The sequence below is a fragment of the Bacillus rossius genome, chromosome 1 (genome assembly GCF_032445375.1).
Source record: "Bacillus rossius redtenbacheri isolate Brsri chromosome 1, Brsri_v3, whole genome shotgun sequence".
NCBI classification, from domain to species: Eukaryota; Metazoa; Arthropoda; class Insecta; order Phasmatodea; family Bacillidae; genus Bacillus; species Bacillus rossius.
In genome coordinates this window covers 338796033-338820545 of record NC_086330.1, presented here as the reverse complement: position 1 = coordinate 338820545, position 24513 = coordinate 338796033, and the positions used below count along the sequence as shown (strand labels likewise).

Sequence of the window (24513 nt, the reverse complement as noted above, 5' to 3'; positions counted from 1 at the left end):
TACAGAGATGGTTCCTTATCATAGGTTAAAGCCGTTTTTTTTCTTAATAATATTCCTGAATAACCCCAGGAAATACTGAGAATTATTCTTACCTTAAGTCATGGCAGTTTTTTTATAATATTCCGGAAGAACCTTTGGCAATATTTAGATGGTTCTTTGGCGTGTGTCATAGTTGTTTTAGCGTAATATTCTGGAATAACCTTGGCAATCCTGAGATGGTTCGTTTCCATAGGACATTGTTGCTTTTCCGTAACATTCCGCAATGACACAAATGCAATCCTGAGATGGTTCCAGATTATAAGTAATATATAGCCTTTTTTCCACAACATTCCGGAATAATCTCGGGAAATCCTAATATGGTTCTTTACGATAAGGCATAGTCATTTCCTTCCACAAAATTCCCTGAAATGTGTCGTTGAGTTTTAATAGCGTTAAAGTCCTTGTCAACAAGTCGTGAAGGACAACATAAACATAAGTTTACATTAGACTAGCGATCCGCCACAGCTTCTCACGGATGCTCTCTACTAATAAGGCAAAATTTACATTTGATAAAAAAGTTCTGATAAGTAGGTATAACAAGAATAACGTGTGTTTGAGCCTTAAAATACAAAACAAAATAATTTCTTAATCATCACTATCTTAATTTAAAAAATTGTATTAAAAGTTTATTTGAAAAACACCATGGTGTGTTGAAAGCACAAAACGTAACCTAAATCATTTTTGATAAATTAACAGAAAAACCAAATGCACGTACAATGTGCTGACAACATCTAAATTCTACTCATCTACCTAACTTCATCCATAAATTAGTAAGATATAACAGATAAACCGTCCAAAATGATATCGTACCATTTAAATAATGTCGCGCTTTTATAGAACGGGTTCATGGATCGCATATGGCATTGTGTAAATAAATGTCAATTCTAATCTTAAGTAAATGGCTACGGTAACTAACGTATCTAATTGTTAGGATTAATACTATGCCGGTCAAAATAGCCTCTGAAATAACTCAATAATTTTTTAACCAATTTTGAAAGATAAAAATGTTTACATTGGGTCATCCTTAGACGACCGAATTTTGCTATCGTGGACTTTTCTGTACGCTTTTTTGACGTGACAACATCTAATAAATCGATGAACGCTGGCTGCACGCACGAAAAAGTGTCCCGTTACGCACATTGTACACTTGCGCCGCATCTTCCACTCGATTGGAACAACCATCGATTTGACTTTTTAATCATGTTTTCGTCGTTTGAATTATTAATATTATGTAATTTAACGATAGTCCACCGATTTTCAGCACAATCGGTACGGTTATTTAAAAGATATGTTGAATTTCAAATACGTTTTTGTACGAACAATGGTGTTTTACAGTTACACATAATAATTTAAATTACACCCGGGATCTTTTGCACAATGTTTTAAAAAATATTGTAACACATTATAAATAAGTTTGGTGTATTTGGGAAGCGTATTTGTTATAAAATCGTATTATAAAAACGAAATAATATTATTCCCCTACGGTGCTTCCATCTACGGTGACGGACGCGAACCGAACGAATCGCGCTATCTATCCCTTTCCACGGGAACCAGGTACTCGTTAATACATATTTTCCTTTGTTTATCGTGAGGGGCGTCATTATTAATGAATTATAAATAAAATTTCGTGCCCGGGGTCACAATTGCATATCATTTTGAGCACTGGAAGACATAAAAACGTAAAATATTCTCGACGAATTTTAATCTGTGGTTTTCATTGCTTATTACAACAACAATTTCGGCAATAAAGGTTAATTATTCTTGCATTTTAAAAATCTGATTACTAGTAAGTATAATTTCAAGTATTTATTCTTTTATTATTAAAAAAAAGTAGCATCTGTCGGCGAGTGCAGTAATAATAGGTTATGTTACAATTGACTAAAAAATTATGGTGATTCATATAATTGATGATAGATATTTGATTACAGTTTATTTATATGAAAACTTGTTCATAATTATATTTAAACTATATAGCTAAACATCAGTTCTTAAAATTAATTACAAGTCATCTACACGTGAACTGTTTCGTCGACTGTTTATAAAGTGAAGTGAAAAGTTAATGTGGTTTACATTGCTTATTACAACAACAATTTCGGCAATAAAGGTTAATCATTCTTGCATTTAAAAAATCTGATTACTATTATAATTTCAAGTATTTATTATTTCCTTATTAAAATAAAAATGATTCAATTTTATTCATAAAAGTATTCAATCATTTCATCAATGTTTTGTTATGACGTTGTCACGTTAAACTATCGTCCGTAAACCGACTTTACAGACAACAAATTTTTTTTTAAGATCTACAGTTCTGAAGTACATTGTTGCATGAGTCATGTATGAGTCAGCGTAAGCCATGCAAGAGCCCTTACCTGCAACATTTTACGACTTGATTACAAAACATCGAGGTTTCTTAACTTTCTCTAAATTTAATATGAATGTTTTATACACATTAACCTTCCGGAAGAAATTCTCTATATCTAATGAGTAGTTTAGAACAAGTAAGCGGATAAACAGACTGACGCGGATAGTGACTTTGTTTTATAATATTTAGAGAAGAGATTATACTTATTTAGCTATGAATGTAACCTTGATTTTTAAAATATTTTCAAACCTGCTTTTAATGGCAAATTTTAATTAAAAAAATATGTGTATTAATTTTTGCGCAGGATTTTTTGTACATCTACGAAACACTAGTGATTAAGAATCACCCATCAAACTTCTAATTCTCACGTCTATGCAGCCAATATCTTGGAGCAAAAAGAGCCCTGACCTAATAGTTGCGACCTTGGAACGGTTTTGTCGATAAATAAGCCATGTTATAGCACCCAACGAGTAGTCAAATCATACAACCATAATAAATATTCTTATCACAACAAAAAACATTTAGCAAAACGAATTTAGCGGTAAACATTTTTCAGCGTACGGATTATCAATATTTTTTTTAAGGGTTCCTGCAGAATTTAAAAATAAAATAAAAATAGATCACAACTCACGAGGGATCGCACTAGTTCTCCCTGCACGCAGCGTCACTCAGAGATTAAAAGAAGGGAGGGGGAGAGCATTTCACGTATGAGCTGTGAGGGATGGCGAATGCCTCCGCGGACACAGGGCGACAAAATAAGGGCGCCACGCACCCTTACACTCGCTACGACGGAGGATAAAAAAACTGGGGAAAGTAGAAGGGGGCAAGCCTGGAAGAGGGGGGTGGGTTCCTTCATCCCTGCGGTGCTACCCCCTGCCCGCACGGGCTTATTTAGTGCCTCCTATTACGGTTCGCTGCCAGCAAATTATTCCGCTTTTGCACCCCTTCCGAGGGTCATTTCCTTCCGACCCCTTGCCCCCCTCCCCCTTCCACAACGAACAACCCACCCAAGGGGACCAACCCCTTTTCTCTCTAACCCCTTACACACACTACGATCTTATTCCCGAAACTCATATTACCGGCTTACCTCAAATGAGTTCCAGTTATTTAGATAACTCTGTGCTGTACTTCACAAGCCTTCGCCATTCGGGCTAAGTCCCCCTTCCCCACTTCTCCCCCCCCCCTCCAATCTACTTTACGGGCGTTCCTTTTTGCGCTCCTTGCGTTTCAGCTGCGAAGCTTTGCTTGAAATAAAATAAAAAACAGAATATGTTGATATTTTGAAATTAAAATCAGCAGTGCTTAATTCACTTGATCTGCATTTCTAGATAAATATATTATTAGGGCAGAATTGATAATACTGTTTACCAGATTAAATTTCATTATATAAGTTATCTTATTTTTATCCTTATAACTTACATCATTAAAGTTTTATAGTTTTACCATCGGTTATTTTGTTATGTTTCAATACTATCTACTGGAAATGCATTGGGCTACGTGAATTGCTCTAAAACAACACATTGGTAACATTCTAGGCTCGTTTAACTAATATATTTTCTTTAAAAGCAGCTTTGACAATCCTTGGTGACACTTGACCATTGACATAACATTACACAAATAAATTAATGCACATATATTGCCAGAAATATGACGCCTGAATTTGCGGTTGAAATCGTAATTCGGGGCAGAATTATCTGGATTAAGTTTGTTTAAATATCTCCATCTACGAGAAATGAGCACAGATAAAAAATGAGACTTATAATAAAATTAAATCCTAAAATATAAAAACATTGGCGAGTGAATAATTAGTGGCGACTGAAATGTGTTTGTTAGTGAGAAAACCTAAGACGGTCTTATCTAGTATATTAACAATAAAAAGCGCAATTTAGAACAAAATAAAAAAAATTCTACAGACTTTTTTTTGTTTACATGTAACATAAATGTCTGAGTAGCTTATGCCTAAGAAAATCGTGTTAGGCAATCAATTATTACAACCTAGAGCTTGTTAATGAGTATTGTTAGTGTGTTACAATACACGAAAGCCTGGAAAGATATGGTTTATGCGTTTTCGTGCAACGATTCATAATAATATTTAAACTCATTTGTCAATTTCGGAGCTAAAACAATACACAATCTGTGAAAATAAAAGATATTCTGTACCCCGTTACTACCAAAAGCATATCCCATTTTGAGTATAGTTATTTATTAGTAAAAACTTAAAAGGTACTAAATGACAGAGTTTATGGCACTTTACTTGACACGATTGTAACAGAAAATTTACCCAACGATACGATGAGTCAAGACTAGACATACACGCTAGAATTATACACAGATAGCAGACGCGAAAAGATATGTCATCGTTACTCGAAAACGTCAATTCTTTATCTGGCCGAGATGACGGAACACACATAAAAAATTTTCACACTCGTAAATTTTATCTTGAAGCGCCTGGCTTCTCTTGAACTGTAATTACTAAATATATTCGACGTAAATTACGCCACGTTTTCGGAGACATTTATTCGCTGCTGCACCATTTTGTTTGGGTTATCAGCTACCTTTGGTTTAGATTTATTTACTGTCTGCAGAGTGGGCTTACCTGTCTGGAGTCTAAAAGTCCAAAACTAAAAATTAAGATATAATTTGTTAGCAGTATGTACGAGAGAAACATTTGCAATGAGTTATTGTGTTAAAGCACTGTGGACTAGGACTAAACAACACACACAAAAAAGTACATTCAGACATAATTAATAAGACTTTATAAATCCACTGTTCTATCAGATATAGTATGCTGTTACATTCAGGCTAACAAATAATTTAATTAAGTTTTATTAAATACTTGCTGGATAACTTTTGACTTATCATAAAATAACATCGGGTTCGTAGTCCCCATTTAAAAGAAGGCATTTCAAGTAACTATTTAAAGATATTTTAAGGCCAAAAAAACTATATTTCCACATATTTATATGTTGAAAATATTAATCTTTCTTTACTGGGTTTATCATATCATTATAAAGTATTGTGTCCAAGACGTTTGTGCTCTATGGTGCATATCTGGCAACATAGCAAAACGGAACAAGGACAGCGCTAATGGCCGATATCGTGCATTTGCACACCGCAAAAAAAAAAAAAAAAAAAAAAAAAAACTGGCCGAGACACGCTGTAGTGCGAGGGTGGGTTGGTTGTTCGACGATCACACCCCTATCTCCCCTCCAGCCACCCAGACAAACCCCCAGAGCGGCATAGGAAGGGGTGTGCGTGCCCTTGATGACTTGCGGTCCTCCTGCTGATAAATTACGCTACAGCTGGAAGGGCGACGACTCCCTCGCCCTACGGGGAAGATTAGCCCACCAAATCTTCGCCCCCTGTCCCCTAACCGTCCCTCCCCCCCCCCCACAACCTTATGTATTTTCACTACCCCTTGAGCAGCGACGGGCGAACACATGTGACCTGCGCAGAGGCTCCAAGTTTCTAGCACGGGGGGTGGGGGGTGGGAAATAGGGCTTCCTTCACGTGTTTACAAACGGAAACACAATAAGTTGTCCTTTTAACGAAACTATGTAGTTTGTATTTCTTTTATGTGGTGAGAAAAATGAGTTTAAATATTTTTTTCGAATTATTTTGCAAGTTGGCTAAAAAAATCTTCTAAAAGGATTGTCGGTTAGGCCTAATCTTTTTTTTTTACTTCGCACGTGGTGTACCATTAAAAAAAAGGTATTTTGATGTGTGAACATATTAGCTCGAGTACCTACTCCTGTTACACGGCTTCTTGTAATAGTAATTTCGTGAATGGAACGGAAATGCGTCCCTGAAGAGTTACGTGAGTGTCACGTGAACTTGTTCGTTACCGAGGTTAGATGTTTACTCATTACTGGCGAGTAGACTCGCTCTCACTTTTTTTTTTCAAATAGTAGACTATGGCTGTTTTTATTTTCGTATTTTATCAAGGACGATAGAATTCATTTAAACGGCTCAAAACCGAGAAACCACGATAGCTAGGAATAAGAAATTAATGGCCGTTTTCATTTAAACAGGAAGTATGAATAATTCGATCTGAAATATTTTGTGAGGCATAAATGACAGCATTGAGTAAATGTTATAAAGTTGAAGTCACGTTGGTTAGTAGGCCTAACTGGCTAAAACAAAACGAACCGTATAAAGGCTAATCCTGGCAGTTTTTGACGTGACAACGTCTAATAAATCGATGAACGCTGGCTGCACGCACGAAAAATTGTCCCACTACGGATGTCCCTTTTTTTGTATATTCGCAAGGAAATGGCGTTCTTACAAGTACGCATTATTTTAATTACTAGTGTAAATCAGTATATTTAAACAGTGTTGTAAAAGTATCGTTTTAGCTGTGTAACTAAATATTTATTGCTGGTATGATACTTTTCACGCTTTAGTTTTACATTGGTAATTATTTGTCATAAGTTATTATTTGATCAACTAAATCACACACCGTATTATAGTTATGAGCCCACGAGCGTGTAAATATTTCGAGTCCAACAGAGAATATGCTAGTTAAAAGAAATTCAAACAAATATCGTGCGTGGAATATTATTAATTTATACCATCTGAAACAATTATTCTCAATATGGTCTCGTGGTAGTGTGGTTTTGACGTTGACACGTTAAACTATCGTCCGTAAACCGACTTTACAGACAACCAATTTTTTTTCTAACTTGAAAGTAGCTCGCTAGGAAGAATATAAGAAAGCCATCATTACAACCATTTCATTAATAAAAATATTGTCAACCAGTTTTTCAGTACTCGCCAGTGATACGTAAACTTTTAACCTCGGTAACGAGCCAATTCTTCGTACTCATGTTGCAAATAACTTATAATACGAAACTCCGACACGAAAATTAACATAGAAATATTTAAAATAATGCCAAGCGTAGTAAATATACGGAAATTGTGTTTACAACTAAATATGGACGCGAATCACGTTTAGTTTCCGCGCCCTTCGCAAGAATTCGCTACCGGAAGATTTACGTCGAATATCGAATCATTCAATCGGCAGACCGAAGTTTTCAACTATCTATGTAACGGCTCCGATAAAAGCGAAAAATTATTGGATAAAATACTAAACCCGGCTTTGGACCTGCCCATATCGTTAAATTTATTAAATAGTTAATATTATAAAGTTTTCTTTTAGCTTTGTGAACTATGGTTCGCGCCGTTTCGCCGCAGATGGTAGTAGTACCGTGGTAACACGTTTCCGTTCCAGTCCATTCACGAAATCATTCCTACCGAAAGCCGTGTACCGAGAGCTAAGATGTTGCATAACTAATAAATATAGTTTAAAAAACTAAAGAAACATGCTTTTAAAGATTATCAAACTAAAAAGGAAAAAATAATTTTAAAATTTAATTTATGACAATAGTATATAAGCAATACTAGTATAAATGAGAAAAAAGCTTGAGGCGCTTTGTGCCATATTTTTTGTATATTAAGCGCCCCATGCTTTTTTCTCATTTATACTAGTATTGCTTATATACTATTGTCATAAATTAAATTTTAAAATTATTTTTTCCTTTTTAGTTTGATAATCTTTAAAAGCATGTTTCTTTAGTTTTTTAAACTATATTTATTTTTAACTTTTTAGTTTGATATTCTTTAAAAGCATGTTTTTTTAGTTATTTAAACTATATTTATTTTTAACTTTTTAGTTTGATATTCTTTAAAAGCATGTTTTTTTTTTAGTTTTTTAAACTATATTTATGTATAATTATCATAGGGAAATGAGTTACCGACACTACCTATTACCATCTGAGATAACTATTTGGAGTTGCAACGTCACAAAGAAATAGTAAAGTCTCTCCGAAACATTTACAGTTAGATGTATGGATATAATCTTAGAATTTACCGAAAAAAAAATCTTTTTTTTTTCGGCGTGGCCGGGAGTAGAGCCCACGATCACTGAATCCGAAAGCTGACTCCACAGAAATCGCGCGCCTGAGACCACTCGGCTAACGAACGTAATGAAATTGGTGGGACACTTTACAGTGATGGGCCACTCACTCTTAGTCGAAAGAGTTACAGACGGACAGACAAACAACATACAGGTGAAGCTAATATAAAGCATGTAACATGTAACATGTAAAAATAGTTAAGCAAGCTGAAAGGCTAGCACAGAGGAAGGAACAATTGAAACTGGTAAAAGTATGTGCTTTGCAAGAAAAGAAAACTTAGTCGAAAGAGTTACAGACGGACAGACAAACATACAGGTGAAGCTAATATAAAGCATGTAAAAAAGAATTCGCAGTTGCTGAATGACATACGAAATCACCTCCTGGTCACCATCGTACTTGGCGAGTTTCCCCGAGTGAATCATCATGAATGAATCTTGCGCGTGGTGGGGCCCCTGGGTCCCGAAGTGCACAGGCTGTTGTTCCCACAGCTTTGGGGGGAAAAAATGATGGGGGGGTGGGGTGGATGATTGTGACGTCACATTATTCTCGCACGACCTGCGACGGGACCACGTGGAAAGGGAGAGGGGGTAGCAGGGTGTCGATGTGCGGGGGAATGAAGCTTGTTTTCCACGCGAGGGTTTTTGTTCCCGGGTCTTGCCCCCCCCCCCCCCCCAACACCCGCCCGCTGGCAATCCCTCGAAATCTGCCGACGAACCCTACTCCACACAGCAGCAGCAGCTGTTTTTTTTTTCCTTTATTTTTTTTCGCAAACGGTCGCGCATCGTCGACGATCGCCCCAAACCATAGAAGCGCGCCGCAAAAGAAAAACAAATAATAATAAAAGGCCAAATGATTTTGGCAAACAATGCAGCTCCGTCTTATGCAACGAGTATCGATGTGATTTAATCATTTATAGTTTAAAAAAAATTAGGAAATGAACCAAAATCTTACAATTATTTTCATTTTAAAATATGACAAAATTCAACAAGTTTGATTTGGCTCAGTCCGATAACACACTTCGATACTATGACAAGATTTAAAAAAAAAAACACGATTTAGGTAATTCTAACAAAAAAATATATATTGCGAAATTGAAACCCATATTCTATCCTATGTTTTCAAATTTAATTCGAGACAAAAATTTGACAGCGTGAGAAAAAAGGCCGGAGGCGGGGTGATATGGTCGGCGCTTCCTGGTGCTTCTAGCACGATATCGCCTCTAAGCGCTATGTTGCGCATAGGGCAACTACGAGATTTGAGCGGTAGCCATAACATTATACGGCGGAGAAATGAAGATAAAGGTGTATTGCAAGTCGCTTTGAGTGCTTTTAAGAATATCTACCGGAAGTTTCATACATAAAATTCATTCTAAAAACATAAGTTTTAGCCATTTTCACTCTTATAAAAATACAGTTTAAAACGAAATATGGAAATAGAACTGCTCGCCCGCCCAGATATATTGAAAAGTTTATAAATAGCGTGGATTTATTTCTGACACTCTGCATACTGTAAAGTTATTCTTCAAGACTTGAAAAACTGTTAGATTAACAACTGAAAAATAACCTTTGATTTGCATAGAGATATAGTCTAGTTAATGTTTACTAGGTAAGATGTCATAAGATACGTGAGGTAATGATAGGTTAATTACGTTATGTAGCACATATTTATGAATAAAGTAGGCAACTTATAACTGTATTGCTTATTTAATAAGAATGCGAAAATTAAATAGTATATTCTTTTTTATGGTTAAGCGAGATATGATGTGAATTTATAGCCTATGCATAAGAAGCAAACAATTTTTGGTTTTTTATTTAGCCACAAAAAATCACGAGTGTAGGCCCAGTCTTTGGTGCAATTTAGATTACAATGGCACGTTAGTAATGTGTTTATTTCCAAAATTATTTCTTTAATTCGTTAAAGAACTTGAAAAAGATTCAAAAGATTGTTCCTGTGATTTATTATTTTTGTGAGGATAAGAATTTCATTTTAAGTTCAGAGAGTTTTGACATCTCTCACTCTACCCATATAAACGTAGTACACATTATTTAATTTGATGATAAGTTTTGTATCTTTTTAGGAACAAACACTTTTGGTGACACATTTTTAACTCTTCTTACGGACAAATGTGACGGAAAACGTTTAGTACTGACAAATAATTTTATTTCAAAGATATATGAAACATTTGTTCAAAACTAGGGTACTTGTGATTCAAATTATTATCTCTTATTTATTACAAGACTTGTACGTTTGTGAAACTGGCCCCACAATAATTTTTTTTTGTAAATGAAACTTAAATATTCATGTCAAATTACAGATACTTGTAAATAATTAGTACATTTACATGAAAACAACCGTATGACTAAAAAAACCAGTAATACTGGGTTCGGATTATTACCTGGGAATTTATGCTTTTGTATTGCCACTTAAACTTCACTAGTTAAAGTTATTTTCAAACCGTTCCCTGAATAGCTTCCCAGTATTAACTGCGTGCGTTCATAAGCATACCTAATTAAACAAAATAAAACCCAATATCTTAAATGGTTTTAAAAAACTTATGTTTGAAAGAAACATCAATAAAAGTATACAATTGTGTGCCAATTTTCGTGAGAAACACTCAGTATTCACTCGAAAAAAACGTATTTCATACATGCAATAATAACCATAGCCATGTGTTATACAAAGTTACAATATATTTTTTTTAGTATTCAGACTATTTCTTGGCAAAGGATACTTATTAAATGGAAAGAAAAAAAATGGTTGTCTGTAAAGTCGGTTTACGGACGATAGTTTAACGTGACAACGTCAAAACAAAACATTGATGAAATTATTGCATACTTTTATGAATAAAATTGAATCATTTTTATTTAATTATAACTATTTTGTATGGATACAAAGAAGGAGTGAAATGAAATCTACAATTTCATTGATAAATTTACTTTTATTTGCACTCATTGATTCAAAAATGTTTATTACTTTAACGAAGAGATTATTTTAACTTATAACTTTTATACATGTTTGCTATTTAACTTCTTCCAATCTGTGTTATTCTCTTAATGATAGGACGATGACAGGAAAAGTAGGAAACGAAAGGGAGTGTTTCAAGTTTAATGTGCCTCGTAAAAGTCAAATCGATGGTTGTTCCAATCGAGTGGAAGAGAGATGCGGCGCAAGCGTACAATGAGCGTAACGGGACAAAGCGCAACGGGACACTTTTTCGTGCGTGCAGCCGGCGTTCATCTATTTATTAGACAGTTTATTGTCACGTCAAAAAATACATTTTTTCGTGCAGGTAAGTTTGGGCACATAAGTGACGTTTCCGGTGTCGTCTTAACACTGGAAGCGTTAATTCGACCAACCAGAAGGTAAAGTGTTAGAGGCGGAAGTGTGACGGCGTGTGGCAGGGTCTTCAACTCCTCCCCCCCCCCCTCCACCACTGAAGGTGTGTGGAGGGCGGGGCGTCAAGCACAGGACGCCGACAGGAAGTGGCAATTAGCGAACATGAGGGGAGGGGGAGGGGGGGCTCGCATTAAGCAGGGTTCGTCGCCCGCGGTGACAAATTTCGCCGACAGACAGCGCGCGGGTTGTTTTTCCTCCCGGCTTCACAGCGCTCCGCCGCCGGAGAAAACGACACGCCCACCCCCCACCACCTTACCACCCGATTGCCCCGCCCACTTCCACGAGGAGTCGGGTTGCACGCATGTGTAGCTCCCTCTTAAGACCCCCGTCTACCCGGCCACACATACGGCGCGCAGAGCTTCAGAAAAAAAAATTTAAACTGCTCGAAATATCCGAGTAGTGTCGGTTTACGAAACGCATTAAAAAAAAAAAAACTTTGAGGGTAGGCGGGTAGTTATTTTTCCGTATTTAGTTTTTAAACTGTACTTTTACAACAGTGAAAATGGCTATTACGGGTGTTTTCAGAGTAAATTTTTAGGCATGAAACATCCGGTACAATCTTGCAAGCACTCAAGAGACTTATATTACATCTTTATCTTCACTGTAATGTTATGGTTATCGCTCAGATCTCAGAGTGGTCCCATTCACAACTAGTTCAGAGCCTTGCGCTTAGAGACGACACCGCGCTGGAAGCACCAGCCACCGTCGCACTTATCATCCCACATCACTAGACCCATGACTAGGCAAGTCTCGGTCCCACAGTGCGACACTTGTTGGCAATAAGTGGATTTTCAGGCGAAGGGCTAGCAAAATCGCTCAACGTTATTAACGCTTGACAACACGACAGAACGTATAAAGGCCTATCTAGCTGATGTTCGTTATCCTGTAAAAAATAATATCTTATTTTGCAATAATAAATTCTTTGTTTGGCTATAATATATCAGGAACGATTTTAAGGCCGTAATCAATCCCTTACTCAACATTTTTAAAGATGATACCATCCAAGATGGCGGCCGTAACGTTGTCGAAGATGGCTGTCGGCTCAGACTGCACGCCCTGGATCCTGTGCCCGAAGAGCCCAAGTTATACTACTGACAATCAAGGCTGTCCATAATAACCCAAAAAATAACTAAAACATAGCGTGCCATTCAATTTTCCAATTGACAAAGTATTCGGACGAGAAGCCACGCAGTTTAATGTCTTGCTTAGTAAGGATTTTAAAATGATCCGACCAGTTCTACCCTGATGAATTTAAAGGCCCTAAGACTAACTTATTTCTAAATTATTTTTTTGTAGCGTTTCTGAATCTGTCTAAAAAAAACTACACATTTTAACGACATTATACATAAGTCCCTAAATCCAATACAGTGAAGAGTTATACTGGCCCTACTCCGGTTTGAGATCATTTTCGATAAAAGAATAGCCTACTTTCCGAGTCCGTATGATGCAGAATCAAATTTTAAAATGTAATCCCTAAATCCAATTTTTCCCTCTAAAAAAAAATTAAAAATAGCTTATGTTTACAAAAAAAAGTTGCGTACGTTAAAACAAGTTTTACACATCAAAAGCCCTTTTTTAAAGTATCAACACTTAGATGCAGGTGAAGAAAATGGGATTTCCCCTATTTCGCCATAAAATTTTGCTCTCCGGAGATAGGGCTTTCTACGTTGCGAGGGCAGATATGGTGTGCACTGTGTCTCGCCGCCATAGTGTTCTCGCGGTGCGCTGCAACCCCGCAAGTTTACCTCGAGACGTTCACGAGGCCGGGAGCAAATATTTGGTCCAGGCCTCGCTATCAGCTCTGCTATGTATGTGTTCTGGCCCATGTACCCAACACTCATTCCGAGCACCCCTAGTAAAAGGGGGAATAAAAGAAACAATACCATCACGCGTGTTTTGTAAAATTTTGTTTCGCGTAAGCTTATAAAGTAATGTTTTTTTTTTTAATTTTATGAGCTAGTTATTATAACAATTTTTTACGGGTGAAATTTTGCGTTATGTTTGTATAAAATTTTATGCATGTGTAGATATTAAATGAATGTTGTAATGTATGTATAACCAATATATAATGTTTATCTGATATAACTAATTGTATGTTTGATAAATATTATCTATACAATTATTTAAGAATATATATATATTCACACTTAGGTTTGGGGGTCTCCTGAACATAACGGGATAAGAATTTTACAGATTTTAGTTTACCATGCCAACAAAAAAAAAATTGTACGTATTTAGTTAACACAAACCTGCAAAATTTTCTGCTTAAAGCATGTCCAAAGGGGGAGGAAGTGAATAAGTATGAGCGATGAGCTGTTGTTAGAAATTTTGTAATTAATCTTCGCAATTTATTGTTTAAAAAAATGTAGGTATAGTAAGTGTTTTTTTTCTTTTGTAATGTTTATTTTTGACCTTCATTAATTAGGTTGAATTCCGAAAAATATCTTCCTCCCATTTTGAGCTACACACGCCCATGCCACTATGCTCTGGAGCCCCTCATTTATACCAGGTGTGTTCGGAAAGCATGTGTGTACCGTTTTTATACGAAAATAATCACTTTTACATATACAATAACGTCTACATTAAAGAAAAAAACTACTCTTTGATTTTTTTTCTACGCAATTTCCACCAACATTGTGTTTTTTTTCCAACCACAATCCATATATTTATTCATTACGTCACTTTATTATGTCAAATGTGAAGACAGCCATCACTGCGTAGGTTGTTTTACTGATAATAATAGACACCTCAAACACTAACTGGACAGGTGGATCTTCGTAGAAACTTCAGAATTAATTCTGTGTCCTGTTAAACATAGGGTAAACAGCATATGGTCGGAAGAATGGATTTTCTAGTGGAAATTAAAAAAAACTTCTATTTTTTTAACACTCCAAGATAAATTTTTTTTAAATAAATTTCAGATTTTACACCAGTAAATTTACAAAGCTCTCTGGATAATTTATAAACAGTACTCTTCGTAAATAAACTGCGAAGTGTTTTAACGGTAAAGACCACTGAGTCGCCTACTGTATGTGCGGTCAGTAGGAAAATCCACCCTGACGATGGCGACTGCAATGTCGACCGAAACGTAACGTCAGCCTTGGATACGACTACAACCCAGAAGCCAAACTACTATAATTGTAAAAGTTTTTACAGACTTTTGAAATAGCTATTTTTTTCGTATCCCAGTGTGTTATGTTTTATAATACAAGGCGATTATTAAAATGTGAAGTTTCACTTCTAACGAGCGCGGCGACCACGCACCCAATTTTTAAAAATATTTATACTTATGCTGACTTAAAACGTTTTGTAAATCTGTATTAATATTTAAAAATATATATATCTTGCTATGTTTGCAAAGATGATAAAAATAGTAAAATAATTCGTACAAAATTGTCGATTATATTTATTTAGCGCTTACTGAAACTATCCCTCACTCCTTTCCTTTGTCGGATAGTTGCACACGTTGTAATTATTAATAAAATTAACATTTAGAGGAAGGTGTTGGATGTATCTATTCTCTCTCTCCCTACGTCCGTCTGAAATGCGTGAAATGCACGAGCTTAATCTCGCGAGGAATCCTTGGAATGTATCTTTCCAACGCAGATATTTGTAAATAATAAAGATGCGCATGAAAATAGTGTCAGCAGAAATACCGGGTTTCGGATTCTCACCCGGGCATTTATGCTTTGTGTTGTTCCAGTTAAGTTATTTTGAAACCGTTCCCTTAATATATTTCCAGTATGTATTAACTGCGCATGATACAAGAAAATAAAGACACATTGTTGAATATTCTAATTTTTTTCTTTTTACGTGGTTTTAAAATAATTGTGCTTGGAAGAATGAAACATCAATTGAAACATAAGATGCATGCGCCAGTTTTGGTAAGAAATACTCGGTATTATCTCGAAGAAGGAAAAAAAAAACCGTACTTCATACATAAAAAAAAAAAAATTAACTGTAGCCATGTTTTGTACAAAGTTACAATATATTTCTCGTGGTATTACAAAACCAAGAGGTGAAAGGGGGGGGGGAAGATGCGAGGTTAGTTTGCACATGCGTGCCAAGGTCACGTCGTCGTCGGCGGCGGCGCGCAGTTCAAACATCTCTTGCTGTTTTGACTTGTAAACGCGGTCGCGAAACTGTTTGCAGAGGTTAAAAAAAAAAATAAAAAAATAAAAAAAAATAAGGGGGGAGGGGTTGGAAGGGCACACACGCGAGGCCTGGCATTTTATCTGCTCTCCGAGCTCACCTCCACCTCTCTCTCTCTCTCTCTCTCTCTCTCTCTCTTTCTCTGCCCGGGCGCGGCGGTCGCCGTAAATCAGGTGGGAGGGTAAACTGACAACGATACTCCCGGTACAGAGACGTCTCGGCTCTCGCGCGCTGCGACCCCGACTCTGAATGAAAAAAAATGAAGGGGGGGGGGGGTGGTGGCTGTGTCATGGACACGGCCGTGTGTTGTACGTGAATACGTCTACGTAACACTGCAAGGGCGTCGCCAGCAGCCGATGGCCTGGGGGGGGGGGGGGGGGTCAAGTTGCGGGAAAAGTATGTATTTTTTTGCTTTTAAACATTTTTTTGAATCTCTAGGGTTCTGGGGGGGGGGGGGGGGGGGGCAAATGCCCCCCTTTCCCCCCTGGAGACGCCCTCGGTAACAGGTAATATTTTCTATACAAAATATAAAACACGCTATTTTATGTATGTTATAATCATGTTTGAACAATAAGGAGTCTTTTCGGGTTTCCATGTTTTGTTTGTGATGGCAACTATTTCCGTTCGTCGGGTTCAGGAAAGAAATAAAGTAAACAAATAATTACCGGGGTATTCAACTTGATTAATTGTAGGTTTTTATATGTGCAATCGATAGATTTTGACGAGAGCTGACGATTGAAACTCAAACGAACGTCGTAGCTTCTCCGAGTCAAAAGTTATACTAAATGGAAATCTCGAAACGCAGCAAAATGACCTCAAAATGACGGCGCTTCCCCCTCCACCGCGCGCGATGCGTCACAGTCCTTACTTAGCGTAACGAATTCTCTAATCCTTAAGCTATCCAGTGGTGTAATTAAATTTTGGATGGATATGATAGATATGTAGCTGCAACACCAAACTTTAGGCCTATCCCCCGATTTTGTGATCATTCGTTTTTTGAATTGCCTCCCATTATGGAAGCAATTTTAAAGACATATTCACGTAAATAAAGAATAACAAGTACAGAGTCTGTTGCGCCCTACCGGCAGACAAGAGACAACTGACACTTGCATCAGCTGACTGAAGGGGAAAGTGTAACCCCTCCACCCTGCTGACATCTACACTACCGAAAAATTAAAGAGTCGAGCAACAAGCGACAGCTGTTATACTTCCTTAACGGACCGTGAGGCAACCCTTAAAACCCTCAACAATCAGCACGCTCTGACCCCGCCGTCGTATCTGCTGATTCGAACAAAACGACGTGGTGGCAGTCTTGTATCGATACTCCGAGTAGCACGTATGAAATAAGTTTTTTCGAAATAACACAGAGTATTCCTCACGAAAATTCGTGCATTAATTTTATATTTTATCAACCATATTTTTTTTACACCACAGGAAATAATTCTGTATGATTGGACTTTATTTTGTTTTGTTATGCTCATTATGTCCGCAGTTAATACCGGAGAACTATTCAGGGAAGGGTTTTACCAATAACTTTAACTATAGGAGGTGCTGGGACAACACGAACATAAATGCTCCTGGTAAGAATCCGAACCCAGTATTACTGCGAACACTACACTACAGTTGTTTTTCATGTAAATGTACAAGTGTACAAATATCTGTAATTTTGCATGAGTATTTGTGTACCACATTACAGCTAGGTACACAAATATTTGAAACACGTGAACAAAAGTGCAATTATTATACAAGCGTGAAGCTGAGTGTAAAGGTATGAGAGTGTATAAGAATGTGTGGAAGCGTTGGAGTTCGGAAGTATGCGAGTGAGAAAGAATCCGAGTGTGGCATGATTTAAACATGCCGTTGAGCGATGCTGCTGGTGTTTTTTTTCGGCGAGTAATATGGTATCTGATAGGAATGTACTCAATTGAGGTTTGCAATGTAGCCTGCATCCACAATTTGAACGGAAAAACAGACGAAAATTCGGCAAAGGATCTTACAGTTTTCTTTACCCTCTAATTCGTTCGCTCTGAGCGTTAACTCTTATGTTCGACTCACAATGATCTGTCGATCACGTGATTTGAAGCAGATTAGATGGCCCGAAATTTTCCATCCGTCCGTCGGTCAAAACCTTACCGAGCTGCATTTCGACGGACGGACAGACGAAATTATAACATCAAAAGTTTCTGAAAGTTTGTTTCTTATGTTCAGCTGCTCCACTATTATGTTCTTAACTTGTTTTTGAACACTTTAATTATTTTATTTGAAGCAAACATTGATTGAAATACTAAAGTGTAATTATTAATTTACAGTAATTTGAATAATATATTTAGATAAATATTACAGCGAAAAAAATAGTTGAATTATTCATAAGTGTTTAGCGTACATGAGCGTCAAAGTAATTAACCTTTACAATATTTTTTTTTAAAAGCTTTTTAGGCAGTTGGCAGCATCCAAAAGGTGAAAAAAAAAAAAAAAAACAGTATTGTGATAGACGTGCGGATCGTTGTGAACTGGTCGGCTTGTCGACGGACGGACGGACGGATAGTTGGCAGTCCAGCTTCGCGCCACCGGTTGTTAAAGGATGTTTCACTTGGAGGGCAAACGAACTGGGTTCCACGTGCGGCGCTCGCCTTGTGTTGCAGTGTGGGCGGAGACGGGTGACTTCCGCGACAACTCGCACGCGCACACCATGACCATGGACCACTCGCAGCTCACCTTCACGGCCAGGAGCAGGACGAGGGACAGGAAGGGTGAGTCTCTCTCTCTCTCTCTCTCTCTCTCTCTCTCTCTCTCTCTCCGAGGACCTGCACTGAAAGAAATTTTTGTATATTTTACAAGGAGAATCCTTGGAAACCCTGTTGCCAAGGATATTACATGTAAAACTACAAGGCAGAGCTTTGTACGATGTGCGATTTCGCAAGGCTCTGCCTTGTAGTTTTGCAAGAAATATCCTTGGCAACAGGGTTTCCAAGAATTTCCCTTGTAAAAGTACAAATTTTTTTTTTAGAGTGTGCTGGCTCTCGAGAGGCGAGAGCTTCAGGGGTCGGCAGTTTTCGTAAGTTATGGCAACTTTTTCTTACACCCGTTCAAGATTGGATGACCTGTTTTCCCCTCCCCAAAAATTAGGGAAATCAACGAATAACAACTTCGGAATGTATCACCTGGTATGCCCTCAACGCGCCTTGGCCGCGAGGCGATAGCGCCTGTACTCATTACACCATCATCATCATCAGAGGCAGCACCACCACAAATACCATCAAAAGTATCATCACCATCACCATCGTCATCAAATTCATCACCGCCACTACCACCATCACAATCATCATCATCACCAGCACTACCATCATCAACACCATCCGGACCCACCGCTAACATTTTCTAGGATTAAAAAAAAAAACAAGCGAAAATCAGAATACCAAAACCACTGCAACATAGGAAGGTAAGGTTACAGACAGATTATTTTCAAGTTTCGCAAGTGTTATCGCTAGAGACCGGAAAAATTCGCGGGTTCAATGACCTCCAGGATAGACTCCAATATCCTCTACGCACTCGGGAAAATGCCAACTGTTCATTAGCTGTTGACTTGTGAGTCGTCTCGACTGGGTGGCCTGTGATTCGACACTTCTATGAGTGAGGGTCACTAATTGGCCCTCAGTCCTCCAGATTAACAGTGAACCAATGACAGAAGCAGCACTAAGGTATAATTATTTGAATTTTAGCATAACACGAAATGAACCCGCGAATTTTTCAGGTCTCTAGTTATCGCTTGTTATACGTAGTGAATATCTGTTGAAAATATTCGTGACGGACCAGCAAATGCAAGATATAGGTGTGGTGTTTGATGTACAAGGGGAAAAAGCCCTCAACCAACGGCAACTACGAGACAAACACCACGCGGAGATGACGGAGGGTTGTGCCTGCCGCGCGGACGTCGGAGAACTACACGAATGCGCGCGGAGAGGGTCTGAGGAAGAGGGGGGGGGGGGGGGGGGGGGTTGGGCGGACCGCGAGGCAAGAGAGATTAGCAATGAAAACGTTTGGGTGTGACAAGCGGGCGGTCGCGTCGTCGGGGCGCAAACACGGCTCCGCCATAAACCCGTCGCGAGAGGCGAGCACACAGACACAGTCACACACCAACACAGTCGCTCGCCGACCAGACGACACCTCCACAGCTGCGTCGTCGTCGCGCCGGGAGACTCGACCGTCACGCGACAAGGAGCGAGTGTGCGGGAAGCCTGAGAACTTGAAGTACGTGGGTCGAGACCATGGGCGGAGAGTGAAGGAAGACGAGGTGAAGACCAGGGCCGCAACTAGAGTCTCTGGCACCCGGGGCATGAATGGATTCATGCGCCCCCCCCCCCCCCCTCTTTTTTTGCACATACCACACCAATAAAGCGGGGGGTCCTGGGGCCCTCCCACGGAAAAATGGTGCTATTTAAGCATTTTCCATACCTACATGTAACAGTTTCTGTGCTACTGTACCTTCCATGCATAACCCACTATGTCCACAAAGTAGTCCGTATAATCACTAGACTTGTTCATTAAATATATGTTGAGACGTTATATTGTAAATCAGATTAGACATTCCTGGCATGCAAGTTAAAAAACTTTTTACCAGTTACCAGTTGTAGTAGGAATTACAATTCAAGCGATTTCGGCGCCCCCACAGCTTTGCGCCCGGGGCGTATGCTCCGCTTGCCCCCCCCCCCCCCCTACCCTAGTTGCGGCATTGGTGAAGACGGCTCATTACCGAGGCTGGAGACGGAAGAAGATTCGTGGTATTTCTCATAGACTGGACTACTTAAAAGAACGAAACAAGACGGAGAAAGGAAAATTAAAACGATTGAGGATGATTGAAGATGATAACCGAAGTCGAAGAGAAACTAAGAACCTATAAAGAAGACCGGTATAGAAAATATATGTAAGAAACAAACAATATACGAGAATGATACTGACTAAGGAAAAGTAGAATAATTTAGAAATTAAAAGGGATAGTTAAGTATAACAAGCTGTACTAAATGTGACATATGGTGATGACATGGAAAGGAAGTTATAAACAAAACTGGACGAAATTTCGATTTGAAAATCATAAACCAATATATATATATATAAAAAACAAGGATAATAGCATTGATTAAAAAAGAAGACACCATACGGAAAACAGAATTTTCAGCGTGAAGGAGGCCACAGGAGAAATCAGAAAATTTGAAGACCAGAATTCATAACCCCTGATATACAATAATGGTGATCATATCTAAGTGGTGCATCAGGATTTGCCATTAATTTGAAATAATCTGTATTGCCATCACAGACCTCTGTACGAACCAACATGCGTTTGTCTTAAATAGTCACAAAAATTTTACATCGCCAAAGAATTAAAAAATGTATGTCAACTTGTCAAAATAAATGATTAGCTTGTTGGTAATAACTATGACCAACAAGACAAAAGTTAAAAATAATGTTGTGAGCTAGTGTTTTAGTACTCGCCAGAGATGTTTAACATATTTATAACCTCGGTGAAGAGCTTATTCATGTGTTCTCATGTCGCAAATGCAGTTATATTACGAAACTCGGACATGAGGTTTAACGTAGACATCATTTTTTTTTTTTTTAAAAAGTACGAGAGTGATACACATACGCAAATTGTATTTTCAACAACACCCGCCGCTAAAATTCACTGCCGGAGCAGCTACGTCGAATATTGAATCATTTGATTAGCAGACAGAAATGTTAAACTATAAAATGAAACTGCTCCGATAAAAGCGAGAAAAAACTTTAAACAAATACAAAACCCCTGCTTTGGAGCTTATTTTCGACAAGGAACTTTATTAAAATACTGCCCATATTGTTAAAATTCATTAAACCGTCAATACTATAAAGTTTCCCTTTGGTTTTGTGAACTTTGGTTAGCGCCATCCGCCACAGATGGCAGCACAGTGGTTGTTACACATAAAAAAAAAGTGCTGCAATGTTAAGACAATAGACTCTTATCCCAGAGCAACCCGGATTCAACTCGAATTCAGAACTGGTCATCCGCACTCCGGTATCTTCCACTGTTTCCCGAGATACATCCGCAGGCGTTTCCTTGCTGCATACTTGCCAACAACCCATGAATGGTGTTAAAAATGTTGCCGTCTCTAATAACCACGCTGTTGACTAATAGACGTGAAGCCGTACTTTAAAAAAAAAAAGCACACAACGGTAGGTACATGGTACACCAATCTGAATACTAGCATAATGCGTACCTCATTTAAGGGATCCAGTAGAAATGCATCGTAGTGGATGCGACCATCTTTGCGTTTCTTCCGAATCGTCAGAAGGAATGCATCGACATCCCTACATGCGTCCAGTAAACTCGAGGTTCCACTGATGCTTCCAACATCCGTTAGCGACCGCATCGTGTTTTATTTTGTCTGTATACAATATTACTTATGATTTTTGGCATTATATTTGCTTAAAACATTATAAGAACACTTGATAACAAAAACTATCGGTAATTAAAATTACCGATCTGCGAACTGAATGATATGGGTATTTAATGTTAAATATTGCGAGATTCATAACAAAAAAAAAAGTATTTTCATCGCTAACATTTATAACATCCATGCTACATAAAATGTTTAAAATTAACCGTTGTTATTTAAGTTTTTCTGAATATTCGTAGAAATTACAACTCAAAATGACTGCGTCCGCATTGGTACGATCTACAGTCAACAGGTGGTGCTAGCAGTTAAAAGTATTCGGATACTATCCATCCCTTATAAATGCGTCCTCTACATGGCTGCATTTGATCAAGGATGTAGGGCTATGTGTGCTATGGATGCATCCCTAAATTTTCGGATACAGCCCATATAATGGTACGAATACCACAATATCGGTACTCGTGCCATTATAATGGTACACGTACCATTACAACGGCGCGCGTGCCATGTTGATGGTACACGGCCCATAGTAGCGGTATGTCTACCAACCCGGACAGCCGTCGCAAGGGTTGCCTGTGCGCGGGGGATAAGGGAGATTGTGTGTAGGAGGGGTGGAAGGGGGAAAGGGTCACAAGGAGACGTCGGACGAGAAGGATCTTACTCCAAACACGTCGCAAGTAATAGGAAACTGGATTGTGTGTGCTCTGGCGGATTCGAGGCTGCGGGACTCAGACTTGGCGCGAATATTTTTTCAGTCGTCTCCCTTTTCATGGGATGGTGAATAGAAGGGGGGGGGGGGGGGAAAGCCCACGGGCGACATCGGCACAAGTCGCAACTTCCCTCCCGCGCACACGCCATCTTGCAATTTCAAGCATTCTGATACCGCCTGCAATAAAGCTCCCGGACAAAAAAAAAAGGTTCTGAGTCGACATGGCGTAGGAATTAACTGTGGCCTCTTGTTGAAGTCAACAACTTGTGAACTGGTGTGATTATCGTGAAAGTTTTAGTCTTGCGCGTGATATTATGAAAGCCATTTCCTCGCGGCGCTTATAGACTAGGGCATGTTGGTAAATAACTGTTTGCAACGAGGTATGGCAGTTCTGGGAGATATAATTTATGGCTTGACATGTCAAAAATTTTGAGATAATTAGTTCAAAATTAGGGTTATATCAAAAGAATGTAAAAATCAAAGATGGCGGGGCATAATCACCCTTAAAGTGGCCGCCTGGCTGGACCGCCAATCGGCGTGCAGAGATCCGGGTGTTAACGCACTATTTACCAACCAATCAAGATTTCTTGAAAGTGTCTGATTACGAATAATAGGTACGTAAGAACCATTGCACTTTACTACCAAGTTTGGTTTCATAGATTTTTTTTTTAACAATTAATTTTTTTTACGCAGTGAAAAAAGCTTAAACAGACGTTTCCACAAACATTGGTAAAAGTTTGAAATTGTTTACGTAGTAAGTAGGATAAGTACGAGCCTTTATATACAACATCACGTCATGAAACGATAGTTCCACCGCTTGAAGCCCCACAGAGGCTAGTTATCCGACGAGAACACTGCAGGCAAGTTCTGTGCCTGGCGCGTAGAGGCGAGTAGGCGTGCGTTGTGCGAGCCAGCGTCGACCTTAGCGTGCTCCCGGCCCTCCAAAACCCACGACGTCGAAACCAACGCGTCTGCGGCCATTGCAACCGACGACACTTGATTACAATCAACTGCACTGGTGACTTACAACGGACAGCTCTGTGCTACCAACGGTAATAACCTAGCGGAAGATGTGTGACACAGAAATATTTTATACATCAATTGTTCAATTATATATTACCATCCGTGTGCCCAGTGAGAAAGTATTTGATCCTCATTTTCGATTAATTGCCAAAAACGCTGACACAACTGACTTTTATTTATAAACAGAAGCCTAAACACCCATTTACATAATTCTACCTTCAAAAAATGAAAAATAATTTCTTACCCTATTTAACCAACTTAGAGGATGAATTTTCAATAATCCTTTCTTAGTTCTCACCTACGTTATATAAGGAAAGTCTATGCAAAATTTTATGCTTCTCGACCTACAGGTTTGAGCTGTGCGTTGTCTTTCAGTCAGTGTTATAGTTTTATTAAGTAAGTATATAGCTATTATTTGGAGTCAAAAGTGATTAACTTCTTTTTTGAGAACATTGAAGCACTGGAGATTTATTTTCCTCCATTAATCTTTATAAT

At 38.4% G+C, this 24513-nt stretch overlaps 1 protein-coding gene across 1 annotated transcript in view; it reads left to right on the top strand.

Moving 5' to 3' along the window:
- LOC134528114 (pituitary homeobox homolog Ptx1) overlaps positions 1-24513 on the top strand; it is a 204037-nt gene that overhangs the window by 44088 nt on the left and 135436 nt on the right. The window contains exon 3 of the mRNA XM_063361392.1: positions 18507-18614. Within this exon, the coding sequence (XP_063217462.1) occupies positions 18507-18614 (108 nt within the window). The remainder of the gene's footprint in view (positions 1-18506; positions 18615-24513) is intronic.